Here is a 23925-nt window from a genome sequence, read left to right as displayed (position 1 = left end):
GATCAGTCATGTGCCTCTAACTACGTTCCTTGAGTTTTCAAAGGTTATATATAGCAAACTTATTCTCACTGGATTTTTTCAAGAAAAAAAATTGCTTACCTTGGGTTATGGAGCCATTTGTTTGCAAAAATAATAATTAATATGTGGGACAGAAGAAAAAAAAGACACATTCAGACCAGAGATACACTAAAAAATATGAGGTTTTAACTGAAAAACAGTGATTTCTTGAAATGAATTTCTTATGCAAATCTTTGCTTGAAATCCTGGTTTTATTCAAAACAGGAATTTAAACACAAAGAAAATCACTGTCTTTAATGGTGTACTATGAAGTTAGCTTTCCTTACTTCAGTATAATTAATATTTATTTATACAACAGAAAAGAGCTCTTGCTCTGCCTTTTTAATATAGAAAAAGGAAATTAAGAATTTTTTTCTTTCACTGAAGAAAAAACTAGTAGAAGGAGGAAGCCTGTAGATAAGATCATCAAAAAAAAAAAAAAAACCAAAAGCCAGAAGAGCTTCTCTGCAAAGTTCACAAAAATGTGAAAAAAATGAAAGAAGTTAACAGACTGAAAGGAAGAGTCTGATGGGAAGGTGAAAAGATGCCAGAAAGGAATAAAAGACAAATAAGAAGCATAGGAAGACAAAGCACACACACTCACACAGAAGAAGAAAGAGGAAGGAGTTGGGAGTAAGGCACTAATTTTCACTTTTTTTTTTTTTAACTGAGTATATTTCTACTTTTGAATACTGAAACTGGTCCAGAGAAACTTGAATCAAGCAATTTTGATAGATATTGCCCAGGCATCTGAATAGTGAACTGGCTGCTGAAAACAGAAACGCTAATCTGAAAGTTAAATTGTATTTTGGAGAAGAGAAAGATGAGAAAATAAGCAAGGATGGAGACTGGACAGAGATGGAGATTGGCAGAGGAGCTACAGTAGATAAGTGAGCGTGAAAATGAGAGTAGGTAACCAAACAGCTAACCAAAATAGAGAATCTCTATCAAAAATGACACTTTGTGGGAGCATTGCCACTGCCTGGCTTTAGACACATAGGTGCACAAATCAGGTGGTGAGTCTCTCTACATGGTGAACACTTGGCTTCTGCTCTTGGTTGTTTCTAAGGAAGTGGTCCATCTCCACTGACATTACGTGTCGTCTCGCTTACTAATTCAGGCACCTAAATTAGCCACATCAGGTATGAGTACCCCCAACCCCATCATTTTAACAGCATTCCTACCCATGAGCCTTGCAAAGACAGTGGGACGTATCAGGGGGTGTCAGGAAAGGTGGCATTGCCCCACCGAAGGAGGAACACATTGGAAATACAGCTTTCTTCAGGGAAAAATAGCAGAGGAGAGGGAACACAGAAAATGAGAGGCCTCATCTAAACTCAGTGACATCAGTGAAAATGACCTTGGCAAATTCTTCAGCAGAATTTGGCCTCTTAATAAATCTAATTCATTTGAAGCTTAGCATTCACATTGTAAAACTGAAAATACGGGAAAATATTTAGAGATAATATCTTACAATACTTTTCAGACAAATAAGCAGCTCGGCTGGAGACTAGAACTACGTGAGTGCTACATAATGCTGTGTCACTGGTAGAAATGACTTCAGGGCCAGCAGAGCTGACCCATCAGAAAGAGCTTACTGTTTTGAATATCCCCTATGTGCAAGGAAGTTTTGTCGTTACGTTGCACTTGTGGGTTAACACCCCCAAAATCAGGACATTAAAAAGCATTTTTAATGGGCAAAGATCCCAGTTACGTCCCTGGCTCAGCAGGGTGCATAAGCACATGTCCTGTTCAGTGCGATTTAAGCATGTTCTTGGAGACTTTGCCCAGCTGGGGCCTGGAACACCAGCTACTCTCAAATCCTTTCAAAAAAACCTTTTTCTTTCTGCTTGCAGAGATGCCGAAGAGCAGAGGTAGAACCTAGACTTAATGTCACAGAAATGGACAGTAGTCGGTGCATTTTAATATACAGAGAAAACACATAAAGCTAGTTTTTTAAGCTGTGATTTGTGGCTTGAGGTAAACTAGCTAATTTTAGGTTTAAAAAAAATTACCAATTTGGGAACAGCCTACACATTTCTACAGAATAAACACATTTCTACAGAATAAAAATACAGAAAGTATTTTTAAAATATGACTTACATGTTTCGGATGTCATGGAAACCAAGAGGAACATAGATAGGAAGACCAAATGAACATACCCCATCATATTTCTAAACCAAAAAGAAAAACATTGATATCTCAGAATATACTCTGACTGCATCAGTTATGCTATTGCCACAGTACTGATGTACATCTACTAACAGATAATGGTATCATGCAGTGATAAACTGCACCATGTGAGCTGCTCTGTACAAAGTGTGTGTGTGTGTAGCAGTGGTTTTGCAGCTTTGAGATGATGCTCTTCGTTCTATAATCAATGCAATAGTTGATGTTGCATGGAAACTACTGTTATGACTTAGTTTTGGGGGATGGGGTAATTACTCTGCCATGGTGGGCCTCAGACAGAAGCCTCTTCTTGCTTGGTTGCTTTTTTTTAAGGAAGCTAAGTGTACATTGGCATTCTTGTCATAGTCAAGCATGGAAAAATTATACCTCAGTTTAGAAAAGAATAGATCCTGGATTTGAAAATATATACCCTGACTTTGAGTTAAGCTTACATCCAATTAACTGCTTAGGTGCACAACACCTTTTTGGCTTTCTATGGAAGTGCAGGTATCTTCAGTGACAGCTTCTCTAGGTAAGTGTTCTGCAGTAAGAACAAACCAGGTGAGTACTGTCAGCAATGCTAGCCTGAAGAGGAACTGAAGAAATGGACTGGAAAGGTAGGTAAAGTAACATATGTTATACTCGTGTAACAGCAGTAGAGCAGGTCCCGTGTCTCACTGATGTTTTCATTTGTGTCTAATTGATATGCACCTGCTGTAATTCACACCTCACAGTGTGGCTCAGGCATTCTCCAGCAAACCCCTTTATTAAAGAAACTGGCTATTAAGTGGACATTAAGTTGATCTAATCTAGGAATATCTCAGGAGACAGAAGACATGCAATCCGTCTATACTACACAGCTCTAAGCATTCTACTTACCATTAATAAACCCTTCGCTTGAACACTGTCCTTCACTGCAGATCACAGATCAGTAGGTTCTACTATGGTGTATGAGGAAGAAGCGCTCCCATGGTACAACCAGATACAAGATAAGTTTTCAAGAGAAACCAAATTAGAAACAAATTATAATTTATCTTGCAGATAGTGAGCACAAGATGAGTACTGAAAAATGGGCAAGAAAGGCACAGGCAGGGTAAGTACTGTCGTCACACTTACTGCAAGGAATTTTTATTTCAGTGCCAAAGATTTCCAGACTAAACAAACATTGACAGACCTTATCGAGACCTACATTTATGCCAAGTCTGAAATTCAGAACAAACTCGATTTTGAGCTTTCAGAAATGTCATTAGCTTTGATAGGAAAGTTTCTTCTTTTAGAAGGTTTAATAACATCCAGAGGCTTATTCTTAAACCCTTAAAAATAATAATACTTAGCGTTGGAAGAGAAAAGCGTGAGAATTTCAGTGTAGGTATTTTGCAGGGATACTCACAAATCACAGAAAAGATGAGGTTTAGACCGAAAACGCAGCATCCCAGCATTAATGTCACAGCAAGGCTGGTGCCATGCCTTTTACGGGAAGCGAGTGACCAGCCAGGAGCTCCTAGAAACAATGTGCATGAGGAGCTGCTTGCTTTCATCAGAGCTGGAGAAAAGCACCACGTACAAGCGCATGCAGTCTATTGCCTTCTTTAATTTTAAGGAAATCTTAGGCCAGGTTAACAGATTTTCAGAAGATACTTTTCAGCAAAACAAACATCAGGTGGTTTGCTCTGGAAGGAATGAACGAGCTGGCCCACAAGAGGGTTCAGGAGGGACCTGGGACAGGGTAGGCCCTCAGCGAAGAAAGGTACAGAGCAAAACAGCACACAACAAAATTCACAGTATCAACACAGCACAGCATTTGTCTTTGTCCATCCTTTAGAGCAAAAGGCTTGTTTCTAGAGCTTATTTCTGACACTAGCAGGGAGCAAACTAGATTGGCAGGTGGGAATGGGGAGTTGAGTTTCACATATCCCGATTATCAGAGGCCTGGGTCCAATTCAGGACCTAAACAGATTTGTATTTGCCAGCAACTCTGTTGACTTCATTCACCCGCTAAGGCCTACTTCGATCACAGTTGAAAAATGATATGGGGACTCATGGCTCCACATTCTCCTGAGAAAAAAAAGGGAGGTGCAAATGCCCTACACATATTTGGAAACCAGTTCACTATTCAGCTGATATGAGCAACCTTTGATAGATACGCGGTGTCTCAATCTCCTGAACAGCACATCAGGAGCAAGTGATGAAGGTTTCTCTGGCATGCTGCAGTGAGCACCTCATTTCCACAATCCATGAGATATCTACCCGTTCCATCTCTGTCTGTCTGGGTAAAATCGAAACACTGCTATCTAGCTCTAGTCTTTCTCAGATTGATTTTCCTTGACTTGGTTTCGCTAAGCCTTGTTATGATAGAGATCTGCTCTAAAACACCACTTCATTCTCTGCACTAATTTCCACTCTAGTTAACTGTCTTTCACTACTTGTTACTGTACCTAATCTTACTGGTTCAAATCAGCTTTGGTTAGCCGATGTCTCCCTTGTTTTTTTTTCACAGAAATTACTTTTTTCACTTGCAGGTCACAAGAGCCATTATTGATCATCCCCAATAATTCACCATCTCCAGATATACTTGTGACTTTGCTACTTAGCATTGGCTTATGCAGAGGAGACCTTTTCTTCCTAAAAGGTCCTTTTGTCCAGCCAAATGGCCAGTTTCGCAAGCTGACTTTAAACTGCTTGGTACCCACATACATCTGGAATGGCTCGCTTGTGTCGGAGAGGGACTGTCTGACATGTCTGGGGCTGCAGCAGGGTATATATATAGTCAGAAATAGTGGTATAGCAAGGGAAGGTGAATTCCTCCAAAGGGTATTTATGCAGCCTTCCAGAGCACTGTGCCATCAGATACTGAATGCCTACAGCATGCAAAATACATGTATGTGTATACACATAAGCAAATGTGATATGCAAAACACTAGTTGCAGCAGGGCTAGTTCATACAACTGAGATTAGATATGTCTATATCAACTAAGTCTCCGCAGTGAAGTCTCCAAACAGACCCCAAGAATCAGCTAAGTGAAGAACTCTAAGCTGAATAGTAAATAAAATTTGATATCATTAGATTATCTGAGTAATTAAATAGACATAAAAAATACTCAGAATATTCCCTCTCCGCTGGAAGCCTTTTCCCTCCAAGTGTTTGGTTCTGTTCCACGAACATATTTGCCCCCAGTGAGGTATACCAGCAGTTATACTAATTGTCCTACTACTTTTTAGAGCTATTTTGTTTAAGCAAGCAGATACTTCAGCATGAAGACAAAAAGTGAAGTGACAGATTTCTAAGGAAAATCAGTTTCATGGACTAGATTTGAAGACTGTCTGAAATGAGGTTCTTTCTCATTTGATATTTTATTTGTATGTGTCTGTTTTGTATTTGGTCACAACTGAAACCACTATTGGAGATACTGGTGAGTCCCTTATTGCCAGTGCTATCGCATCCCTAGAAATGGAAGGCTGGTGATTAACAAAAAGTTGCAAGAAGCTGTGCTTTCTCCACTTCTGAGATACAGCTTTGTCCAGGAATGGAGACAGCCGATTACTTGCCCTCACCAACTCTTCTAACAAGTGCCAGAATGATCCAGGAGTAAGAAATTTGTATTTGCCTATCATCGTACTTGCCAGTTGTTGTATTTAGCCTTCTGTTTCTTGAAAAAGGAGTCTTCAAGAGATCTTACACATACTGGGCTACCAGGCTGCACCGAAACAGTGAGAAATAGTTGTGCTGAAAGGACAGATTCTCCCCACGTAACTTTGATGATTGCTGTATTGATTTTCCCCCCATTTTTAAGTTGCCATGTATTGGCGGCAGATTAAGTAGAGTTTGGGGTTTGTGTGTGCGAACACGTGCAATATATGGGGCTCTAATTAAAGAGGAATGTTCCCTGAAAATACAAAGAGCTTGGGTAATTAAAAGAACAATGTGATTCTGTTTGCATTTTCCAAAGTCAGCAGCAAACTGCCAAATTACCTCAATAAAAACTGAGGCAGAGGTTGCAGTTCTAGGTAGCAAATTCAAGAGAAGCACTGGTTCACTAGTGCCTTACAGCTTGTGGCATTACTCAGAGCAAAGCAAAATGAAAGCATCCACACATCCGTGATACTTAGGTAGAATAAAAAGGCTATTAAGAGGCACAAGACAAAGTCACTAAGACACCTCGCACCCCACAATCAAAAGGAAGAAGTTCCTGTAGCTTGAAGCACTGAGAGACAAAGGCCACAATTTCTGCAGATAGTTATGTGTTTTCTGCTTTTGCAAATTTATTTAGAACTTATGTTTTATTACATTTGTCTGAAGTAGAACCTGTATAAGAGATTTTTGGGTTCTCAGTATACCATAAATTTAGACTGCTAATATTCAGGGGAAAAAAGATAAGGAGACATTTTCCATAAATCTCTTTCTTCCTATAGCTCACAAGAACTGTATGCAATGAGCTTAATCTAAGCTCTGTGAAGGAAAACTTCAGTATGATGCTGAAAAAGCACTAGATCCAAATGCAGAGATTTGGGATAACCACCTGAGTATGTCAAAACCTAGCCCCTAATGATCCAATATCAAAGGAAGATGAAAGAACTGGGAAGCCCCTACTTATGTTGCAAAAGCAGTAGTCCATAGGGCTTAACTCTTTCCTTCTCCAAAGGCAACTGTGTTAGTAACGTATTTGTGAGGTTTTTTTCCAAAATTGTATTTGGCAACAAACTGTTTATAGTACTGTTTATATAAGTGAACAAATGTTATAAAAGTACCATACCTTGCATGCTAACAAAACTTGGAAAAGTTATTACAATTTCTACTTTAAAAAGCTTAACAAACTTTATAAAGTAAACATACCATGAAATAGCAGTTGTTTACTAAGACATAGAATTCATTCATTCATGTTTTGAAAGTTATTTTCATTCTTTTATCAAACCAGAAAACCCATTCTGGCTGAAAATGGGCTATTAAAATAGCAACAGTAACACTGAACTTATTCCAGAACTAGTACTCACAATAGTTAACACCTACACTAGTTACAGCTGTAAGTGTAAAACTTAGGAATTTCAGTATTAAAGCAGGGAAATGCTAGAATTGATATACAGATTATTATTACAAAACATTTTGAAGCAAGAAAGTACATAAATATACTAAACTCTGAAAAATCCACTGCACAGTAAATATTTTCTGTGTCTTTGAATAACTAGTAAAAATACCTACCAGAAAGCTGAGGGCAAATCCATTTCTAAATACACTACATTATAAGGTAAATCTTTATGTTGGTCCCAAAATTATTTGTCTATCACATAAGCATATCCACTATTTTAATCTAATATTTTTTCTTGAGATAAAGAAGCACATAGTGAACTGAAATAAGCTTTCTTATAAAATACTTCAGTTATTTTTGGTTAAATGATAATAAAATAATTTGACCTACCATCTGGAAAATTTAGAAAGCAGAGAAGTGGCTTGCTCTCTGTGGCTGGGTCCTTTGCACTGATTTCTCTGCTGTAGCTTCGACTAGATATTACTGGGAACTCTTTTTAACTGTCTTGTGCAATTCATATCTGTAGGAGCAGGATATATTCATTTTGAGACACCTCCCACTGAACAGAGCAGAACATGCAAATTACCGTAGTAACCTTAAGTATCTATCAGAGATGACATCTGATAGTTCCAATTAATCAGATACCTTTTACCAATAGCATAGGTTTTCCATTAATCACAAATTATTCCATTTTATTATGATTATACTGCAATAAATGTGCAGCTGGTTATTGGCTTTCTCACACGCCTGGGGAGAACAAAGAAGGGACACTCAGCTGGCAGAGGTTGCTTTGAAACAGATTTTGTTTGAAAACAAGTGACAGCTTTGCCTGGTCTAGTCAGGCAGCAGCTCCCGGAGAACAGCTCTAAAGGTCCCTGCAGCACCAGGAACGGTTTTTAGTGAAGGAAACTGCTTCACTGAAGCTAAGCTGGTAAAAAAAGCTGTTACATCAGCAGCTAAATTAAGTCTTTGAGGGAAAGAAGGCTGGAGGAGCAAAGCAGTTCCACAGGAAATCCAGAAGCAACTCCAGGAGAGCAAGAGGGAGTGGGAGAAGTCACTGCTGCGGTGGACATGACCAGTGTACAGGGACCCACAAGAGCCATATGGGCCACCGAACATCTGAAAGCCATTTTTAGGGAGCACTGTTCAAGACTGCTGAGCAGCCTTCCAAGCATCAGCACTAAACCTGGACCCATCAGACGAAGGGTCCCAAACTATCCCCTTCTTGTGCAGCAGCCAGTCTGAAGGGGTAATTTCAGTACTAAATCAGTCAAATTCCAGGGGACAAATCAGCTTTGTACACCTTGGCAGACTAACCCCTAAAGCCATTTTGAGAATCAACTGTTCATTCTTTCTTTAACCAAACAAGAAGATTTTATGCTATGGTTATTAAAACCCTTATTTTTCCCTGGCAGAGTTAGGAACACCATTTATCACTTCCAGTGTTCCTGGGACTCTGCTGTCAGCATGTAGCAACATCAATACACAAAGATGTAGCAATTATACGCCAGTATGCAAAAATCTTACTGATGTCACACCCATGCTTTCCCCAGTTATGGGTATAGCATCTCCTTTGAAGTGGTCTGGGGGTTGCACTTCCCGTATGAAACAGAAAATGCAAAAGAGCTAAAAAAAAAACCTACAATAATGAAATCTCACAATGCTCTGGTCAACCAGTCAGGGTCAGCTCAGATCCCTACCTTGAAAAGCTCACAAACCACTCCCTGCTAAGGTTCGTGCAGTTTCATCAGAACCAAAGCCTTCCTCATTTCCTGACACCATTTGCTAGAGACTCAGGCAAAAAGTCTGGAGTGGTAGATTCAGCGTCCTCTCACCACAACATGTCAGGTTACTCCTGGGAAATGTTAAATACATTCAGGTCAAGCTAACTTCCATTGCCTGGATACAGAGTATGTTCTTCTATCATAAATTCCACTGAAACCTAAATCAGAGAGACTCATTATGTTATTCCATACTTCAGAAGAGCCCTTCATCCCATAGTCCGATCCCCATGCCCAGGTTGTTCCCAGACCATGATGCAGGTGGAAAAATGAGCTCCTGGCTAAAGGGGATAGTTGCCAGCTGAGGCAAAAAGCCATTCTACAGCTTTTCGTAAGAAACTACAATCAATGTTGAAGCTTCACAACTTGGCCCAGCTTCTAAAAAAATTCCTATTTGATAAGTATATGGAAAAATGTGCTTACAGAAATATGTCAAGAAATTTGAAGAGTTAGATGCATCATGCTCCCTTGACAGCCTGTATGCATAGCACTCCAACAAGCAAAAGAATCATCTGTTCTCCAAGCAAAGAGGTCAAGAAGTAATGGGCTTAAACTGAAGCAGGGAATAGTTAGGCAAGACAGCAGGAAAAATCTTTTAACAAGAAAGCTAGTGAAGCACTGGAAGAGTTTGCCAGGAACCTAGTGGAGCTGCCACTAGGTGTTAGACCTTAAAGAAAAATCTGGTATTGATATCAAGATGCTGTAGATGGCCCCACAAGTCCTTACCGGGCCAAGGAGTAAATGGCCCAGAGACTCAGCTGTCTGTGATTCAATGGCTGGTTTTGGTGCAGCATGGCTATATGAACTTAACTCAGCTGTTGGCAAAATTACTCCTGAGCTGTGAAAAGTATGCAAGTTAAAGCCATGCCAGTTACAAAAAGTGAAAACCCAGATCGAGTGAAGTTATTGAGATCATAAGAGTTACGAGTTCAAGCATTCAAAAGGGAAAATGATGACACAAAAAAAGATAAAGTACTGAGATAAAAATCAGAGATAGGAAAACAGCAACTCAGCAACACCAGGGTTCACTCTGCTCCAAGAAACAGTGCTTAGCCTAGCAGCGTATTAGTCCTGGTTGTATAATACCTACCGCTATTAGGCAGGAAATAATTGCTGAATACATTTTTTGCACCCTGCCTGCAGACTGTCATTACACATAGTAGGAGACACCTGGACAGAAGTGACCCTGGCAGGGAAGGTTTCACTATCTACATTTGTTGAGGCCAACCTAAGGAGCACTGGTGGAGCTAGCAAATGGTTGGATGGCAGGGGAAGCTGTTGTTGGGTGTGTCCATACCCATGGTAGGTCTAATGGTTTTTAGCTGGTGGGGATCCACCCTACTGAGGTCGCAGTGTCCTTCCTCTGTGTGGTAGTGCCTTACCTGCGGCTAGCATAGGCACCTCACGCTCCGTGCACAAGGGAAATTAGAAAGATTTTTCAAGGGTTATAAAATTCTGATGGGGATGGACTCCTCTTCCCCCAAGGTAACAGTTGCCCCTGGTCTTCATCATTAATCATGCAGTCCTATTACCACCTACATTGTGATAAAGATGAATGGGCTGGTCCCCAAATAGCTCTGCTGGTTCCTTTCATTGAGAAGTTTGAGACAGTTATCGCAAGAAGACACTGTTGGGGAGTACATGCCTACCTGGAGTGTATTGGGTTTATGGGGGGGTGCAGGGGTAGCTTCTGTGAGAAGATACCAGGAGCCCCCACGTTGGACAGAACCAGTTTCAGCTGGCTCCAAGACAGACCCACCACTGGCCAAAACTGAGCCCATCAGCGACATTGGTAGCACCTCTGTGATAACACGTAATAAAGGGTAAAAAATGCTGCACAGCAACTGTGAGAGAGGAGTGAGACAATGTGAGAGAAACAACTCTGCAGACACCTAGGACAGTGGAGAAGGAGGGGGAGGAGGTGCTCCAGGCGCCGGAGCAGAGATTCCCCTGCAGCCTGTGGAGAAGGCCGTGGTGACACAGGTTGTCCCCCTGCAGCCCATGGAGGACCACGGTGGAGCAGATATTCACACTGCAGCCCATGGAGGACCCCACACTGGAGCAGGTGGAGATGCCCTGAAGGAAGCTGTAGCCCATGGAGAGCCCATGCCAGAGCAGGCTCCTGGCAGGAATTGGGGCCATGGAGAGGGGCCCGCGCAGGAGCAGGTTTTCTAGCAGGACCTGTGGGGGACCCACGCTGGAGCAGTCTTTTTCTGAAGGCTGCACCCCGTGGAAAGGACCCACGCTGGAGCATTTTGTGAAGAACTACAGTTCATGGGAAGAGCCCACATTGGAGAAGTTTGTGAAGGACTGTCTCCCATGGGAGGAACCTCAGACTGCAGCAGTGGAAAGCGTGAGGAGGAAGGAGCGGCAGAAACAAAGTGTTATGAACTGACGGCAACCCCCATTGCCCAACCCCCTGTGCCACTGGGGGCAAGGAGGTAGAAGAGTTGGGAGTGAAGTGGGGGGAAGTTATTTTAGTTTTGTTTTATTTCTCCCTATCTACTCTGTTATTAATTGGCAATAAATTAAATTTGAGTCTGATTTGCCCGTGATGGTAACTGGTAAGTGATGTCCCTGTCCTTATCTCAACTCACGGGCTTTTCATAGTATTTCCTCCCCCTGTCCTGTTGAGGAGGGGGAGTGACAGAGCAGCTTGGTGGGCACCTGGTGGCCAGCCAAGGTCAACTGGCATGGCAGGGTCCCACACAACTGTAGGTGAGGACATGCATGTGGACAGAAAAGGATTAATAAGAATTTAAGCGTTACAGAGCCGTCAGTATTTTCATCATACTCATAGTTCTCCTTCATCACACTAAGGCAGAGCTATTAAGTCTCTTTTCAGCTCCACTATAGTTGCCAGCTAGGGTATTAAAGTTCAGAGGATGCAAAAGGGAGGTGAGAATATCTTGCAGGAAGCAATTGGCTGAAGTAACAAGAATTATATCTGCCCTTTTTAATGTGGCTGGCATGTATTTACCTCAGGGTTGCACATTGATATGTTACTTGGGAAGTTATTTGATCGCCAGCAGGTTATAAAAGATCTTGACAATGATAGTTATGCTTGTCAGGCCAAGGACAGTATTCAAACAAAAATCTTAACATCATCACCAAAGCCTTTGTATTTTAAAACCAGATTCCCTTTCTAAAGAAGTTCTCAATTTCTCTGCTCCATGCCTTGCCCGAAAAGGAAAGCAGCCGCGCCGCCATCCCACAGAGGCTGGATGCAGCCAGCCAGAACGAAAATAACAGCAGCTGTTCTGAATGTCACCGGGCCGCCAGCAGGATCCCCGCAGGGAGACCACAAAGCCTACCAGAGAGAGGATCGGTGCAGTACATCTGTTGCTCTTATGGAAATAAAAATACTCTGCTCAGTCTTCCATTCCCACAGGTGGCCTTGTCCTTGGATGCCAGAATGCCTTACAGTACAGAGATGAAAGTGAGTCTGAGCAGGCAAGTGTCTTTGGGCAAGTAACCTCGCCAAAGTTTATCCACAAAAGAAAAGCTGAATAAAGCAGCCCTCCTGTGTTCAAATAACTTCAAGGCGCAGACAAAATGCGCCTAAGTGAAATCTTCCGAAATTTAAGTCAAAGACCATTAGATCCAAGAGGTCATTGCTTGGTGCAACAGCATAGACTAATTCTAGAAGTCCCAGACCCTTACAGCCAACCCTCCCCTCGGATTGCACAGGAAGCTAACCTTCTCCTGTGCAGCACCCCCTCTATTTCCCATTACTGTGGAAACAAAAGATTATTCAACACATCGTTGTTGTTCGTATCTGACCTCTTCCCTGAGAATAAGGAGTTTTTTCTACACGATTTCTTAGGAAGAAACTTCTACAAATACGTGGAATTCTGGAAATCATAACTCGGATGCAAACGACACAGTTGTTATTAATTTACACAATTGAAATTAATTGGGATTCTCCAGAAAGTCATTGAAGATAATTTGCTGACAAAGGCTATTGTTTATAATGACTTCTTACTAAATAGTCTTGTTTGTTCCCTAACGTATATGAATTACTGGAAGTTAATGTCTTACTGATAAAAGAGGGTCATGACATGACAGGCATGCAGAAGCAGAGCTTTAGTTGTAAAAATTATTTATATTTTTTAAATATCACTATTTAAGAAAATCTCTTATTTTGTCTATAGGTTATGGAGAGGGTTTTTAGAAGAACATTTTCTGTGATAACTATCTCATTGTATTTACTCAGATCTGGCTGCAACTTGGAGCTTGCATTCCCTGAAAGTTTAAAATATTTTGGAAAGAAAAATGAGGCTTCTCACGAAAACTAGAACTTCTGAACTTTTCCTATGAAAAGGAAATGTCACCCAACTTCTTTCTTCTAGAATAAAAAAATCAACATTTTTGTTAGTTTTTCTATAGTTGAAGCAGCCAGAAGTCCAGACCCCAAGGAGTCCCCTGCTAGAGTTCAGAAATCCTTAGAGCACCTAATCCTTAGACCTTAGAGCACCTGTCAAAGCAGAGAGGACTATGAGCATGAAAACCTTCTCTGGCCCTGGCTTCCAACAGCTACTTACATGGAAACTAGGACAGAGTATGTCAGCAATCGGGCTGTTTATTGTAGAACTGTATGTACCCAGCAAGAAATTTTGGGAATATAGACAGTTGCCTATCTCTGTAAGCTGTAAAGACACCAAATGGCATGCAGCGTTCCTTTCAGCACTTACTGCCTGATGTTTCAGGCTTGTTTCTTTCACCATGAAAATATAAACTCAACACAACCTTTTTTCTCTCCCCTCACTAACCAAAACTCCTCTGTTTATGGAAAACCTTCTTGCAGCTCTCCACATGATTTCCTGCAAGTCTTCTTGGGAGATGAGCTGATGAGCTGTTCCAGGAACCAAGCTTCTTTTCCCATCAATCTAAAAATGAGCTATTTACTCTCATCCATGATCACCATGCCTAGTCCTCCTGCATAACACAGTCTTGGTGTATCAATTGCTCACCTTCCTATTCACCCCCAGGTCAAACTCCTCATTTCCGTAGGATTCTACATGGAAAACAACCTGTATGTAAGTATGGCCTGTAGCAATCCCAGGCAGGTCTTCACCAGGGCTGCTTCACAGATTTGAGAAGTCTTTGTGTAGAAAGATTTGGCCTGACAGGTGCCTATAAAAAGCAGCAGTTATTGGGAAGATACAGGAGAAGCCATACCTCATTTGCTTTCCCTGTAGGATGTAGGTGGTATAACATGGGCAACCCACTACTACGCAGGAATTCAGTGCTGAATGGTGGAGTCCCTTCACATTACGCAAAAATTTTTCAAAGCCATTTATTCTTTAGACTTTTGGTCCATCGATAACTTCTGGGCAGCAAGTCTCAGAGGCACTGGAGCACAAGCTCCCCCAGAGCCTCTGTGAGATTAACCCACAGATAATCAACGCCTACACTAGAAATATGAGCCCTCAGCATAGATTCAGCCAGAAAGAGGGCAAATAAATTGTGAGGAGTTATCAGCAAAAGAACAGAAAACAAAACAGGAAATGTACTGATGCAACATATCCTTATCTTGAGCACTGGATGTAATTCTGGTTGCCAGTGACAAAAGCATATAATAGAAACAAAACGGTTACTAAAAAGAGCAGTAAGGATATCAGGGGTACAGAGGGCCTTTGCTACAGGGATAAACCAAATTGACTGGCACTCTCCAGTGAGAAAAGGAAGGACTTTTAGTACTAGGAAAAATTACACAGGGAATGATTTTTCAGTACCTCTCACGATAAAAGAAATAATAGGAAAATTATCAGACACATGCTTAAAGCAGAGAATAGTACGCTTTCACATAAAAACGGAAACCAACGGCTGCATGAAGTTGTCAAAAGAAGATGCACAAATGTGTTCAAAAGGCGTGACTCGAACTTAGGAAGGAGAGATACATTGATCACCATTTAAGATGCTGTTGGAGAAGCTACTTTAAATTGAGGATGTCCATCCCACATGATTGACACTGGCAGGGCTCATCACCCTCTCCTTTGCCTGTTTTTGATGGCTTGTACTTCTGGTTAGCAACAAGATAAAGACCTGGGGGTGGGGGAGGTTGTGCGAGCTGTATGATAGCTCTTATTTTCTTACATTAATAGAGAAACAAAAGAAACACAAAAATTTAGGTAACACTTATTTGAGTTTAAATTCCCCCCCCCTTTTTTTTTTCTGTCAGTTATTTCATTTCATCTCACAAATACTGTGATTAATAATTCTGCTAACAGCCAAAAGAGCAATTCTCCTTCCCTGAAACCAAGTCAAAGCCCTTTTGGGAAACAGACTTTCTGGCACAGTCTCTTCTTTGGTGTTTCTTACTAGCCACTTAAGTTCCACAGCACTGAGCTCTGCTGAAACCTCACTGAGTTCACTCACCTGTGATAGATATTAGGGCCTGTGGGCATCCTGCTCAGCAGCACATGAGCTACAGTTCTTCTTCCATTATAGGCATTGCCTCACTGACCATGACTCCACATTTTTTTTCTTTTAACTCAGTGCTATGGAAGTGCAATAGGAAATGAAATCTATCTTGTGTTCAGATTGCCATTGAAATATGAAACGAACATTGTTCCACAGAGGTAAGGTCTAGATGTAGACACAGTACATAACTTGACCTGGCCACCACATCAACTGCAGTCTCCATTTGCATTAACGTGGGAAATCTGGGAAAAAACATGCATACAAAAACAGCTGCTTTGGGTGCTTCTGGGCCTCTCCATTTCTGGGGCAATTACCCCTTGGTGTCAAAGATAAACCATATTCCATCTCCTTTATCTTTACGAAAGAGCAATTCCAACAAGTAGGCCTAAAAGAAAGAAAAGTCAAGGGCGCTTGGTTTTATTACCTGATGGTGACGTGTTGGTATCTGTCAGGGTACATAAACATCCCTAACGCAGAAGTACAAGTAAGTAATTAAAATTATTAAAAAAATATTAAAAACGCACACAAGTTCAGTGAATATGTGTCCTGCAAAGACTGACAAATCATGGCATGTAAGCCCTCACGTACGCTTGATTCCATGGAGTCAGCATGCACCGTATACTGGACTCCCAAGCAAGTGCCAGCCACCCTGCATGGTTCGTTCCGATAATTGCATGTGACTGAGCGCTACAGCCTGTGTCCAGATTACAGATTAGCTCTGTAACGATCTTGAGGCTTTTGTGTCTTAAACAAATTGTCTGACATCCTCAGGTGACATTGCATATGTGCATACTATGTTAACACACTAATCACAGGCTAGGCCACCGAGCCGCTGATGCTCCCTGGCCAACTCCATATTGCCTCAGCAGCCCCAGTGCAGACGTGCCCCCACTGCTGTGGATGTGATAGGACAGGTGGGTGACATGGAGATGATTGGGTCAGACACTACATATCCAGACAGTAATAAGATTTGCTATTTTCTTACTTTAAAGAAGTTGCAGACTAGCAGGAGACTTCTTTCCTGGTATTCATTTCTATTACCCAGGAAAAGGGTTATTTTGGTGCATTATAAAGATAGAGTCAGTTTGCTGTCCCCAAAGGCCATTCAAGCTCAGACAACATAGACGTGGCCACAAATTGTCTATCATTCAGGCTCCAACTTTCGTGTATTTCTAGCTAAATATTGTCTGAATTGGGACTTAGAAAATAGGATTGATCCACACGTCAGGCAAAAATCCCATACATCTGATGTGCAGCACTGCCTGAACTCATTCAAGGTCTCTTCTATGCTTAAAATAGGCACTCAGAACCCCATCCTCTGGAAAGGATTTCTCTCCAACGTAAAATCATTTACAGCTCAGACTGAGAACAATCCACAATGCCCAGACAAGGCTTTCAGTCAGAACACTTATCCAGAAACCAGAAGAACCAACTTCTAAGGCCTCTAGAGACTTCTACGTCACGGGAAGAACCCTCCACCCTGCCAACTGAAACAGGGATGCTACGTGTTGGGGGTTATAAATCGTGGGGAAGACAGAGAACAGCCAAGAGCAAATTTGACTCTAGCCTCGTGAGGTGTGGACATTAATAAGAAATTTGTATTCTGAGGCTCTGACTCCTCTTAAGTGGGTTGGACTCCCTCACATTTGCTTTCAACAAGCAAAACTGCACTACTAGGTACAAATTGGCCCAGGTACCTCAGAAGAAGCAGAAAGTGTCCTAGGAGGAGTTGAGGGAGCACATTCTCCTTCAGGGCAAGAGAGGTCACCAGTTTCCTGATGACTGCTCTAACCACAAGGCTAGCATGAGAACGAAGAACTGAGCGAGGGCGCACCATGCATTCAGATTTTTTGTATCATCAGAGCTGTTTCTGCTCCGTTAGCGTCTATTCTCAGAAGACAGAGAGCCAGCTTACATCATGACTGGGGGTGGAAGTAAGCATTGCCTATTAGTTCTCTCTACAGTCAACAGCAAGGGTTGAGAGTAGCCAACCCTCTGAAGGTCTTAGAGGTCCTCACCTTCTGCCACTAACCAGATAGGCATATTAGGACATCTCTCTCCCTTTTGCAGGGGTGTCTAAATTCGGGCAAAGACATTGCCTATAGACATTTCTAGCTCTGCAGGATATCACAGAAGCAATACTACGTTCATGCAAATTAATTTATCCTAATTTGCTCAGACAAACAGAAGTTCTCTGAATGAGTGCTTGTGCAGAGAGCTCTTTCCACAGACTTTCCTCCTGCTGCTATCACAAAGCTTATCGATACTGTAAAGTCAGCATAAAGTTTCTGTCAGGTTGGTTTTCTGTCCCAGCAAAACCTCAGGTATCAGATCTGACCTTTAGGTAGCCACAAAGTTTGACTTTTAAGAGATCAGCAGAAATGGCAGTCTATCATACAAAATAAAACCAGAAAATTGGTTTAATCTCTCTGCATATCACTGGCAAAAGCACTCTTTTTCTATGAATTCATATGCTAAAGGATGGAAAGACACAGTATAAAAGTAGTCATAAGTAGAACAGCAACTCTGTGGCTGATAAGACAATGAAGGAAACATATCTGTAAAGCAATTGCTACATTATATACTCTTTGAAAAATAGCTGGGAGATACTAAAGTCCTTGAGTTAATATTCTTATTAAAAATACTCTCTTCAGTTTGTGTTGTCTTTCTGGAGAAGTTTATTATGAAGTTTCAGAAAATACTGAATTACACTACAAGAATGAGTCCAGTGAGAAAATCTAAATCAAAGAAAAATTAGTTCTCTGTAAATGCTTTAAATCTAAGTAGACACTACGTACACTTAGCAAAAGAAATAGAAAATGAACAAGAGTGTGGCATGTTTTCCAGCATATTCATCACAACAGAAGATTAGCCTATCAACCCAGCACAACAGAACACACCTCAACTACATTTTAAGAAACAGCATGAGGAAAGGAGGGACATATCTCTGGTCTGCAGATTTCAGAAGAAACTTCCAAATGCACGACTAAGTATTGTAACAAATGTTACTATAACATCTTCTAGCCAGCATGAAGAGGAATGATATTATGCGCAAATAAACCCTTGAGATTGTACACTTCAGTGGGCATACCTTTCAGTTTTGTTTCCCTTCAGTCAATCAGTCAATCAGCTTCCCACCTGTAACCATTTTTTTCCATCAATTTCACCTCTAACTCCCTATTGGAAATTCCATTTGCCAGTAAATATTTCCGATGTTCCAGCTAAAGTGGAAATGAGTAATTCTTATTATCTTTTTCTTTTTTTTCTTTTTTTTTTTGTTGTTGTTATTGTTGTTGATGCTCTTTTGAGCTGGAGAACAGAAAGCCTAGAATTAAAATCCTACCATTAAATAACATCTGCACATCATTATTATGCACAATTCCACCTTTCATCATAGCTAAAATGGTGGAATTTAAGGAGGTTGTAAGTAGTGTTTGTCGTAACTCTTCTGAGGTTCATATTGACTCTAGGAGAAATTCCATTCCAAATACACTGTTATAACTGCATTTATGTCTAGCCCATGCATTTCCCAGCAACATGCCAACAGAAAAGTCTGTGAGGTTACAGGTACGTTTTTTTTCCCGTTCTTCATGTATGCCAGAGTCAATTGAACTCACTGTAGGTCAATGTGCTCATTTGTACTCAATTATTACTACCTCCTATTTTTTTCTGTTTTGGTCATTTGAGTCAAACAATGTCTGGAAAGAAGGAGCTAACTTCTTATGACTGAAATTCTTGGTAAATTAATAGGAAGGAAGAAGCACCCAGAATTTTCAGTTAAAATGTAATATCCAATAGGAAGCAGTAAAAGCATTTTCTGCATCAAGACAAAATAATTATGTTCCAAAGACTAAGGCAAAAGAATAGTGATGAGAAAAGAAGTAGAACTGCTCTAGCAAAACGTTTCCAAGTAGTTTTCACCAACAGGGTCCCTTCAGATGGTCCATTAAAGCTTGAAAAGACAAAGAATAAATTTACTGTGACAAACAGTGGAAATCTCAGATCTTGAATCAACAGTTTGGTTCAAGTTGGGGTTACTGAAATGACAGAAAAATGACAAATTTTCGCAAGAATAAACAGCAACTGTGGAGGCTGTTGAGACAATGTAATAGACAATGATGGCAAACTAATGACATGAAGGAACAGGCAGTGATAGACAAAAGAAATAGACAATGATGAATTTTGAAGAGTCTATGATTCAGACAAGATGATTCTTTCCAAGACTTGCCATTTATGGAATTAAACCATCAATAAATGACATGAAAAAAAAGACATGAAAGAATGCTTGTCAACAGCTGTGGTAGCAAACTTTGATGGAATAGCTCCATCCTTGTAATGCTTTTAGAGTTCAAGTCATAGAAACGTGACAACAGCTGTGCTGGTCTAGACCATCTAGCTCAGTACTTTTTCTGTAGTAAGGACTTAAGAAAAATAAAGAGTAAGATCAACTTACATGTTGGTGTATGTAAGCCAACATACACCATAACTCCACCTCAGTACTCTCCTAGCCTCCAATTGCTCTCAGCACCAGGAATTTCCTGAGCCTGTTATGTTTTGTCTGTTTATTCACTCCTATTGGATCTCTCTTCCAAGTCTGGACTCCCCAGTAGCCCGTGTGGACTTCCAGATGAGAGAGAGATTATCTCAGTGTGTTTCTGGTATGGTATTGCAATCTTCAGAGGGGGCTCCAAAGGACCATACTTGAGTGCTGGAAATGGTATAGCCACAAGAACACAGACCATCAAACAGCTGCTTAATCCTACCAAGGCTGTGCTTTAGGGGCAGTGGTTCTCATGCCATCCTAATCATCCACCCTTGCCTTCCCTGCCTCTCCTGTGCCAGAAAAAAATATTTTGTGTTCCTAGATGGCAGACAGTTCAGAAAACAGATCTGCCTAAGAATAACTGGCCAAGAGGAACAACAAAAGCACAGTTATTTTTCAGCTGGTTTGGTTCTTGGACAGGTTTCACGGACAGGCAGCTGTGCTGGCACAACAGAAAGGGCAGCCTTGGAGCGGGTGTGGGCAGACAGAGGGAGCAGGACAGTCCGAACTAGCGAGGACTGGGAAAAAGCACCTGTCAGACCATGACAGAAGAATAGCAAACAAGTGTCACAACTCTCCTGATACCCAGCTGCACCAGATGGCCACACCAGCATGATGCCCGCAGACATTTCTCTGGTAGTTTTACGTTGTGTGAGTGTTTGCTAACCAAGAACCAATGAAGAACGCTGTTTTCTTCAAGAGAAAAGTTGACTGTTTTAATACCCCCCAGGGCCCAAAGTCACCTTAATAAGGAAAGAAAAGCTCTATTGTTTTTCTGGAGGAGGATGTAGTTAATTGTTGTTATGCAATAACAACAGACCAACTCAGTATTATTATATCTGAATGGAAATAAGCTCCGCTCTGTGTAGTTTCCAAGGCTTACAGAACAGTGTTTGGGCTCTGATATTTCACTCTGGGACTTTCTTTCCCACCAATAGCAACTGACTTTGTAGGAAGCACAAAAACCTCTTTTTCACTCTCAAGAGAGAAAGTCAACAGCCTGCCCGAGTCTAAATATTTGCTGAGTAAGCACGATTAAAGCATCTCACTGTAAATACACAAATTCATTTGACACCTAACGCTACAGGCAGTGGCAAAATTCCATGAAATACTGAAGCAACACAGGCCAAACAAGCTACACAAAACCCAGCAGGTTTCACATGGGTTTTTGTTTGTTGGTACAGAGGGGAAAAGGAAGCAAAATACTAAAGAAACTTCAGGGTTCAGACACCGGAATGTTATCCTGATCCCAAGGTTCAGTGGAGCTCAGATTTCAAATCTTGAGTGCTGGAGATAAAATCCATATAATCTGAATGAGCCATGGCCCAGCAGCTGCAAATGTGCACGGCTCCCTGCTGACATTTGTAGGCACACAGGCAGACGGGAGACCAAAGCACACTGAGAGCTCAGAGCACCCCAAGATCTCCAGGAGTGCTTATATGACAGTGTCACTCGTTTTTGTTCAACCACCACTGCGTTCTGAAACTTGCAAGAATAAAACACCCCGGGTAGTCTTAGCTAAGAGCTAGTAGGGACAAAACCCATTAGCCTGCCAGCACAAGGTGTCTGTACAACCAGTGCTGCAGCTTGGTGAGGCCAGATCAAGCAAGAGGAGAGAGGCTTCGTGCGGGAGCATCTCTGGTCTACAGGAAGGGCTCTTTTCAAGGGCCTGCCTGCTGTTGGATCTGTTCCTTGGCCTGGAGGGAGTGCATGAGGAAGCGCTAAGGATGACAGGCCCAGAATCAGACCTGAGACACTGCATGAGCAGCCTACAGGATGGTCACAGCACAGAAGTGACATGGCCGTGGCACGGGAGCCAAGCTGGCTTGAGCTGACAGCAACGAGAGGTGCAGCTGGAGCCGACACCCTTGGGAGGCTGTCCATGCAGATGCAGCACCAGAGCAAGGGTAGCTTCAGCTTGGACGCCCACCTGAGCCCTCAGAAACATCACCGTCACCCAAAGCTGGAGCACACTGAGGCTGGGCAGAGAGGGGAGCAGGTAGCAGCAACCTACCTGCCTGCCCTGGCTTGTGGCAGCTGCCTGAGCTGCTGTTGAGGTATCGGTCAGATTTTCAGCAGCTCCTTTTGCCGCTGTTGAAGACAAAACGCTTGGCTCGGCCAGCAGCTGGCTTGACTCTGCAGAGCATTTCTTTTGCTGTCCTCCAGCATTTGTTGTTTCTCTTTTTTCCCAGCAGCCCTCGTAAAGTAAACTGCGTCCTTTGGCTGTGAGACAGCTCTTGGCCCAAGGAATTGGTCAGCTGGAGCTATTGCGGCCGGCACGTCTCCCTCCAGCCCTTACAAGTCCCTAGCCAGAGGAACACGCAGACTTGCAGCATCTGTAACCAAACTTCATCGCATGTCAAAAACCTCATTTTCTTCCCTGAGGCATTTAGGACCACCTGCAGGTGGGTTCATCCTGCACTCCGTTTTGAAATACAGGTGTAGGTTTTCAGTGTAGGTCAAAAAAAACTGCTTCCACAGCTGAATCCCTACACAGTCGGTGAAGTCTCTGCTCCCCTCCCCCTCAAATGTGCTCTGTACTCACTGCTTGAAAAGACTTTGCTGACAACAAACCAGGAGCTTTTAGGGGAACTAAAAATCTGCTCTGCATCTAAGGCAAGGGAAGTTCCACACCACCGGATCTTGTGAGAGGAACATGCTGATCCAGGAGGTGGCCTCGCTCAGGAAATCAAAAGATCATCAGGCTGATTGGACTTACCTTCAAAGAGAAAAGCCAAGAGCAGTGAAATAGGCCCATAGTAAGTACATTTGTGGTTAGAGAGAGGTACGTAAAACAGCACTTTGCTGCTTCACATGTCCCACAAGTAGCTCAAAATGCTACATGTGATCTTAATCAGTAATTATGTAGGGTGCTGGTGGCTTTATTCATCCTCACCTCCTCCCTTCTTCTCCCCCAGGCCAGGACAGGCCACAAAGACTTTATAATGCTGGCAGGTCTAGGTCAAATTGGCTAAACGCGTTTAAAGCATTACAAAGGTTTTTTTTTCCCAATTAGCCTCTTACTCAGTTGAGATAGTATTTAGCTGCCAAAGAATAAGTCATACAGTTATTTTTAAAAATGGCATGTTTTCTTTTGCAAAATACACACTTTGATTTACCCCCCCATTGCGATATGACCAGGACATCTCTTTTTATTTCCTGTGAAAGACCATCTCATACTATCCACCAGGACCCTACTCTGTAAATAGAAGTAGCCACTACCCTGTATAATTCACATCCTTGAGAGAAATGTATGTAGTGACTGCCTTCTCAAGGGCTCAAGCCCAATTCCAGCTAGGATGTGTTGTAACTCACAAGTGCAGCCGTATGAGTAAGTTGGTTATTTTTTGTGAGAAGCAGCTGTGAGTCACTGAGTATGGGGAGAGCAAGAGGCAGCCTCTTTTGGTGGGTTTCACGGAAGAGAGAGAGAGAGAGACTGAAGAAGAAGAGAAACACGTGCATGGCCTGACTCCCAGATTCCTGAAGCCCTACCAAACACACTGAGTCCCTCTCTCCTGTAACTCCCAGCCTTCCCCAGGATACCAGTGCCTGCTCATAGCCTCCCCACAGTTGGAGCAGAAAATTTCAGCTTTGGCAGCACGGTACATTTGAGGACCACACGAAGCATGCCTGGGGCTGCTCTTAGACCCGTCAGGCATTAGATGACCTTCATGTATCCTAAGGTGTATACCACTATAATACTTTAAGAATTGCCATCTGAGTGCTCGCTGCAAAATCCAACTACTACTGAGAGTTCCTTGAATTGATGATAGCATTACAAACCACTCTGCCCCAGCCATACTGTGCTAATTGCTTAAATCACTTTCTTCACCATTAGTTCTAGAATTCAGAATCTACATTTTGCCTGGGCCATGGCAGGATCTTTTGGTTTGGCTGCATTTTTAATTCTATTATTATTATTATTATT

At 42.0% G+C, this 23925-nt stretch overlaps 1 protein-coding gene across 1 annotated transcript in view; it reads right to left on the bottom strand.

Moving 5' to 3' along the window:
• Positions 1–2227, bottom strand: part of IL1RL1 (interleukin 1 receptor-like 1) — a 28172-nt gene extending 25945 nt beyond the window's left edge. Inside the window, exon 1 of the mRNA XM_009577062.1 lies at positions 2161–2227. Within this exon, the coding sequence (XP_009575357.1) occupies positions 2161–2227 (67 nt within the window). The remainder of the gene's footprint in view (positions 1–2160) is intronic.
• Positions 2228–23925: the final 21698 nt, after the last annotated feature.

The sequence above is a fragment of the Fulmarus glacialis genome, unplaced genomic scaffold (genome assembly GCF_000690835.1).
Source record: "Fulmarus glacialis isolate BGI_N327 unplaced genomic scaffold, ASM69083v1 scaffold15104, whole genome shotgun sequence".
NCBI classification, from domain to species: Eukaryota; Metazoa; Chordata; class Aves; order Procellariiformes; family Procellariidae; genus Fulmarus; species Fulmarus glacialis.
This window is presented reverse-complemented; position numbering and strand designations above follow the sequence as displayed.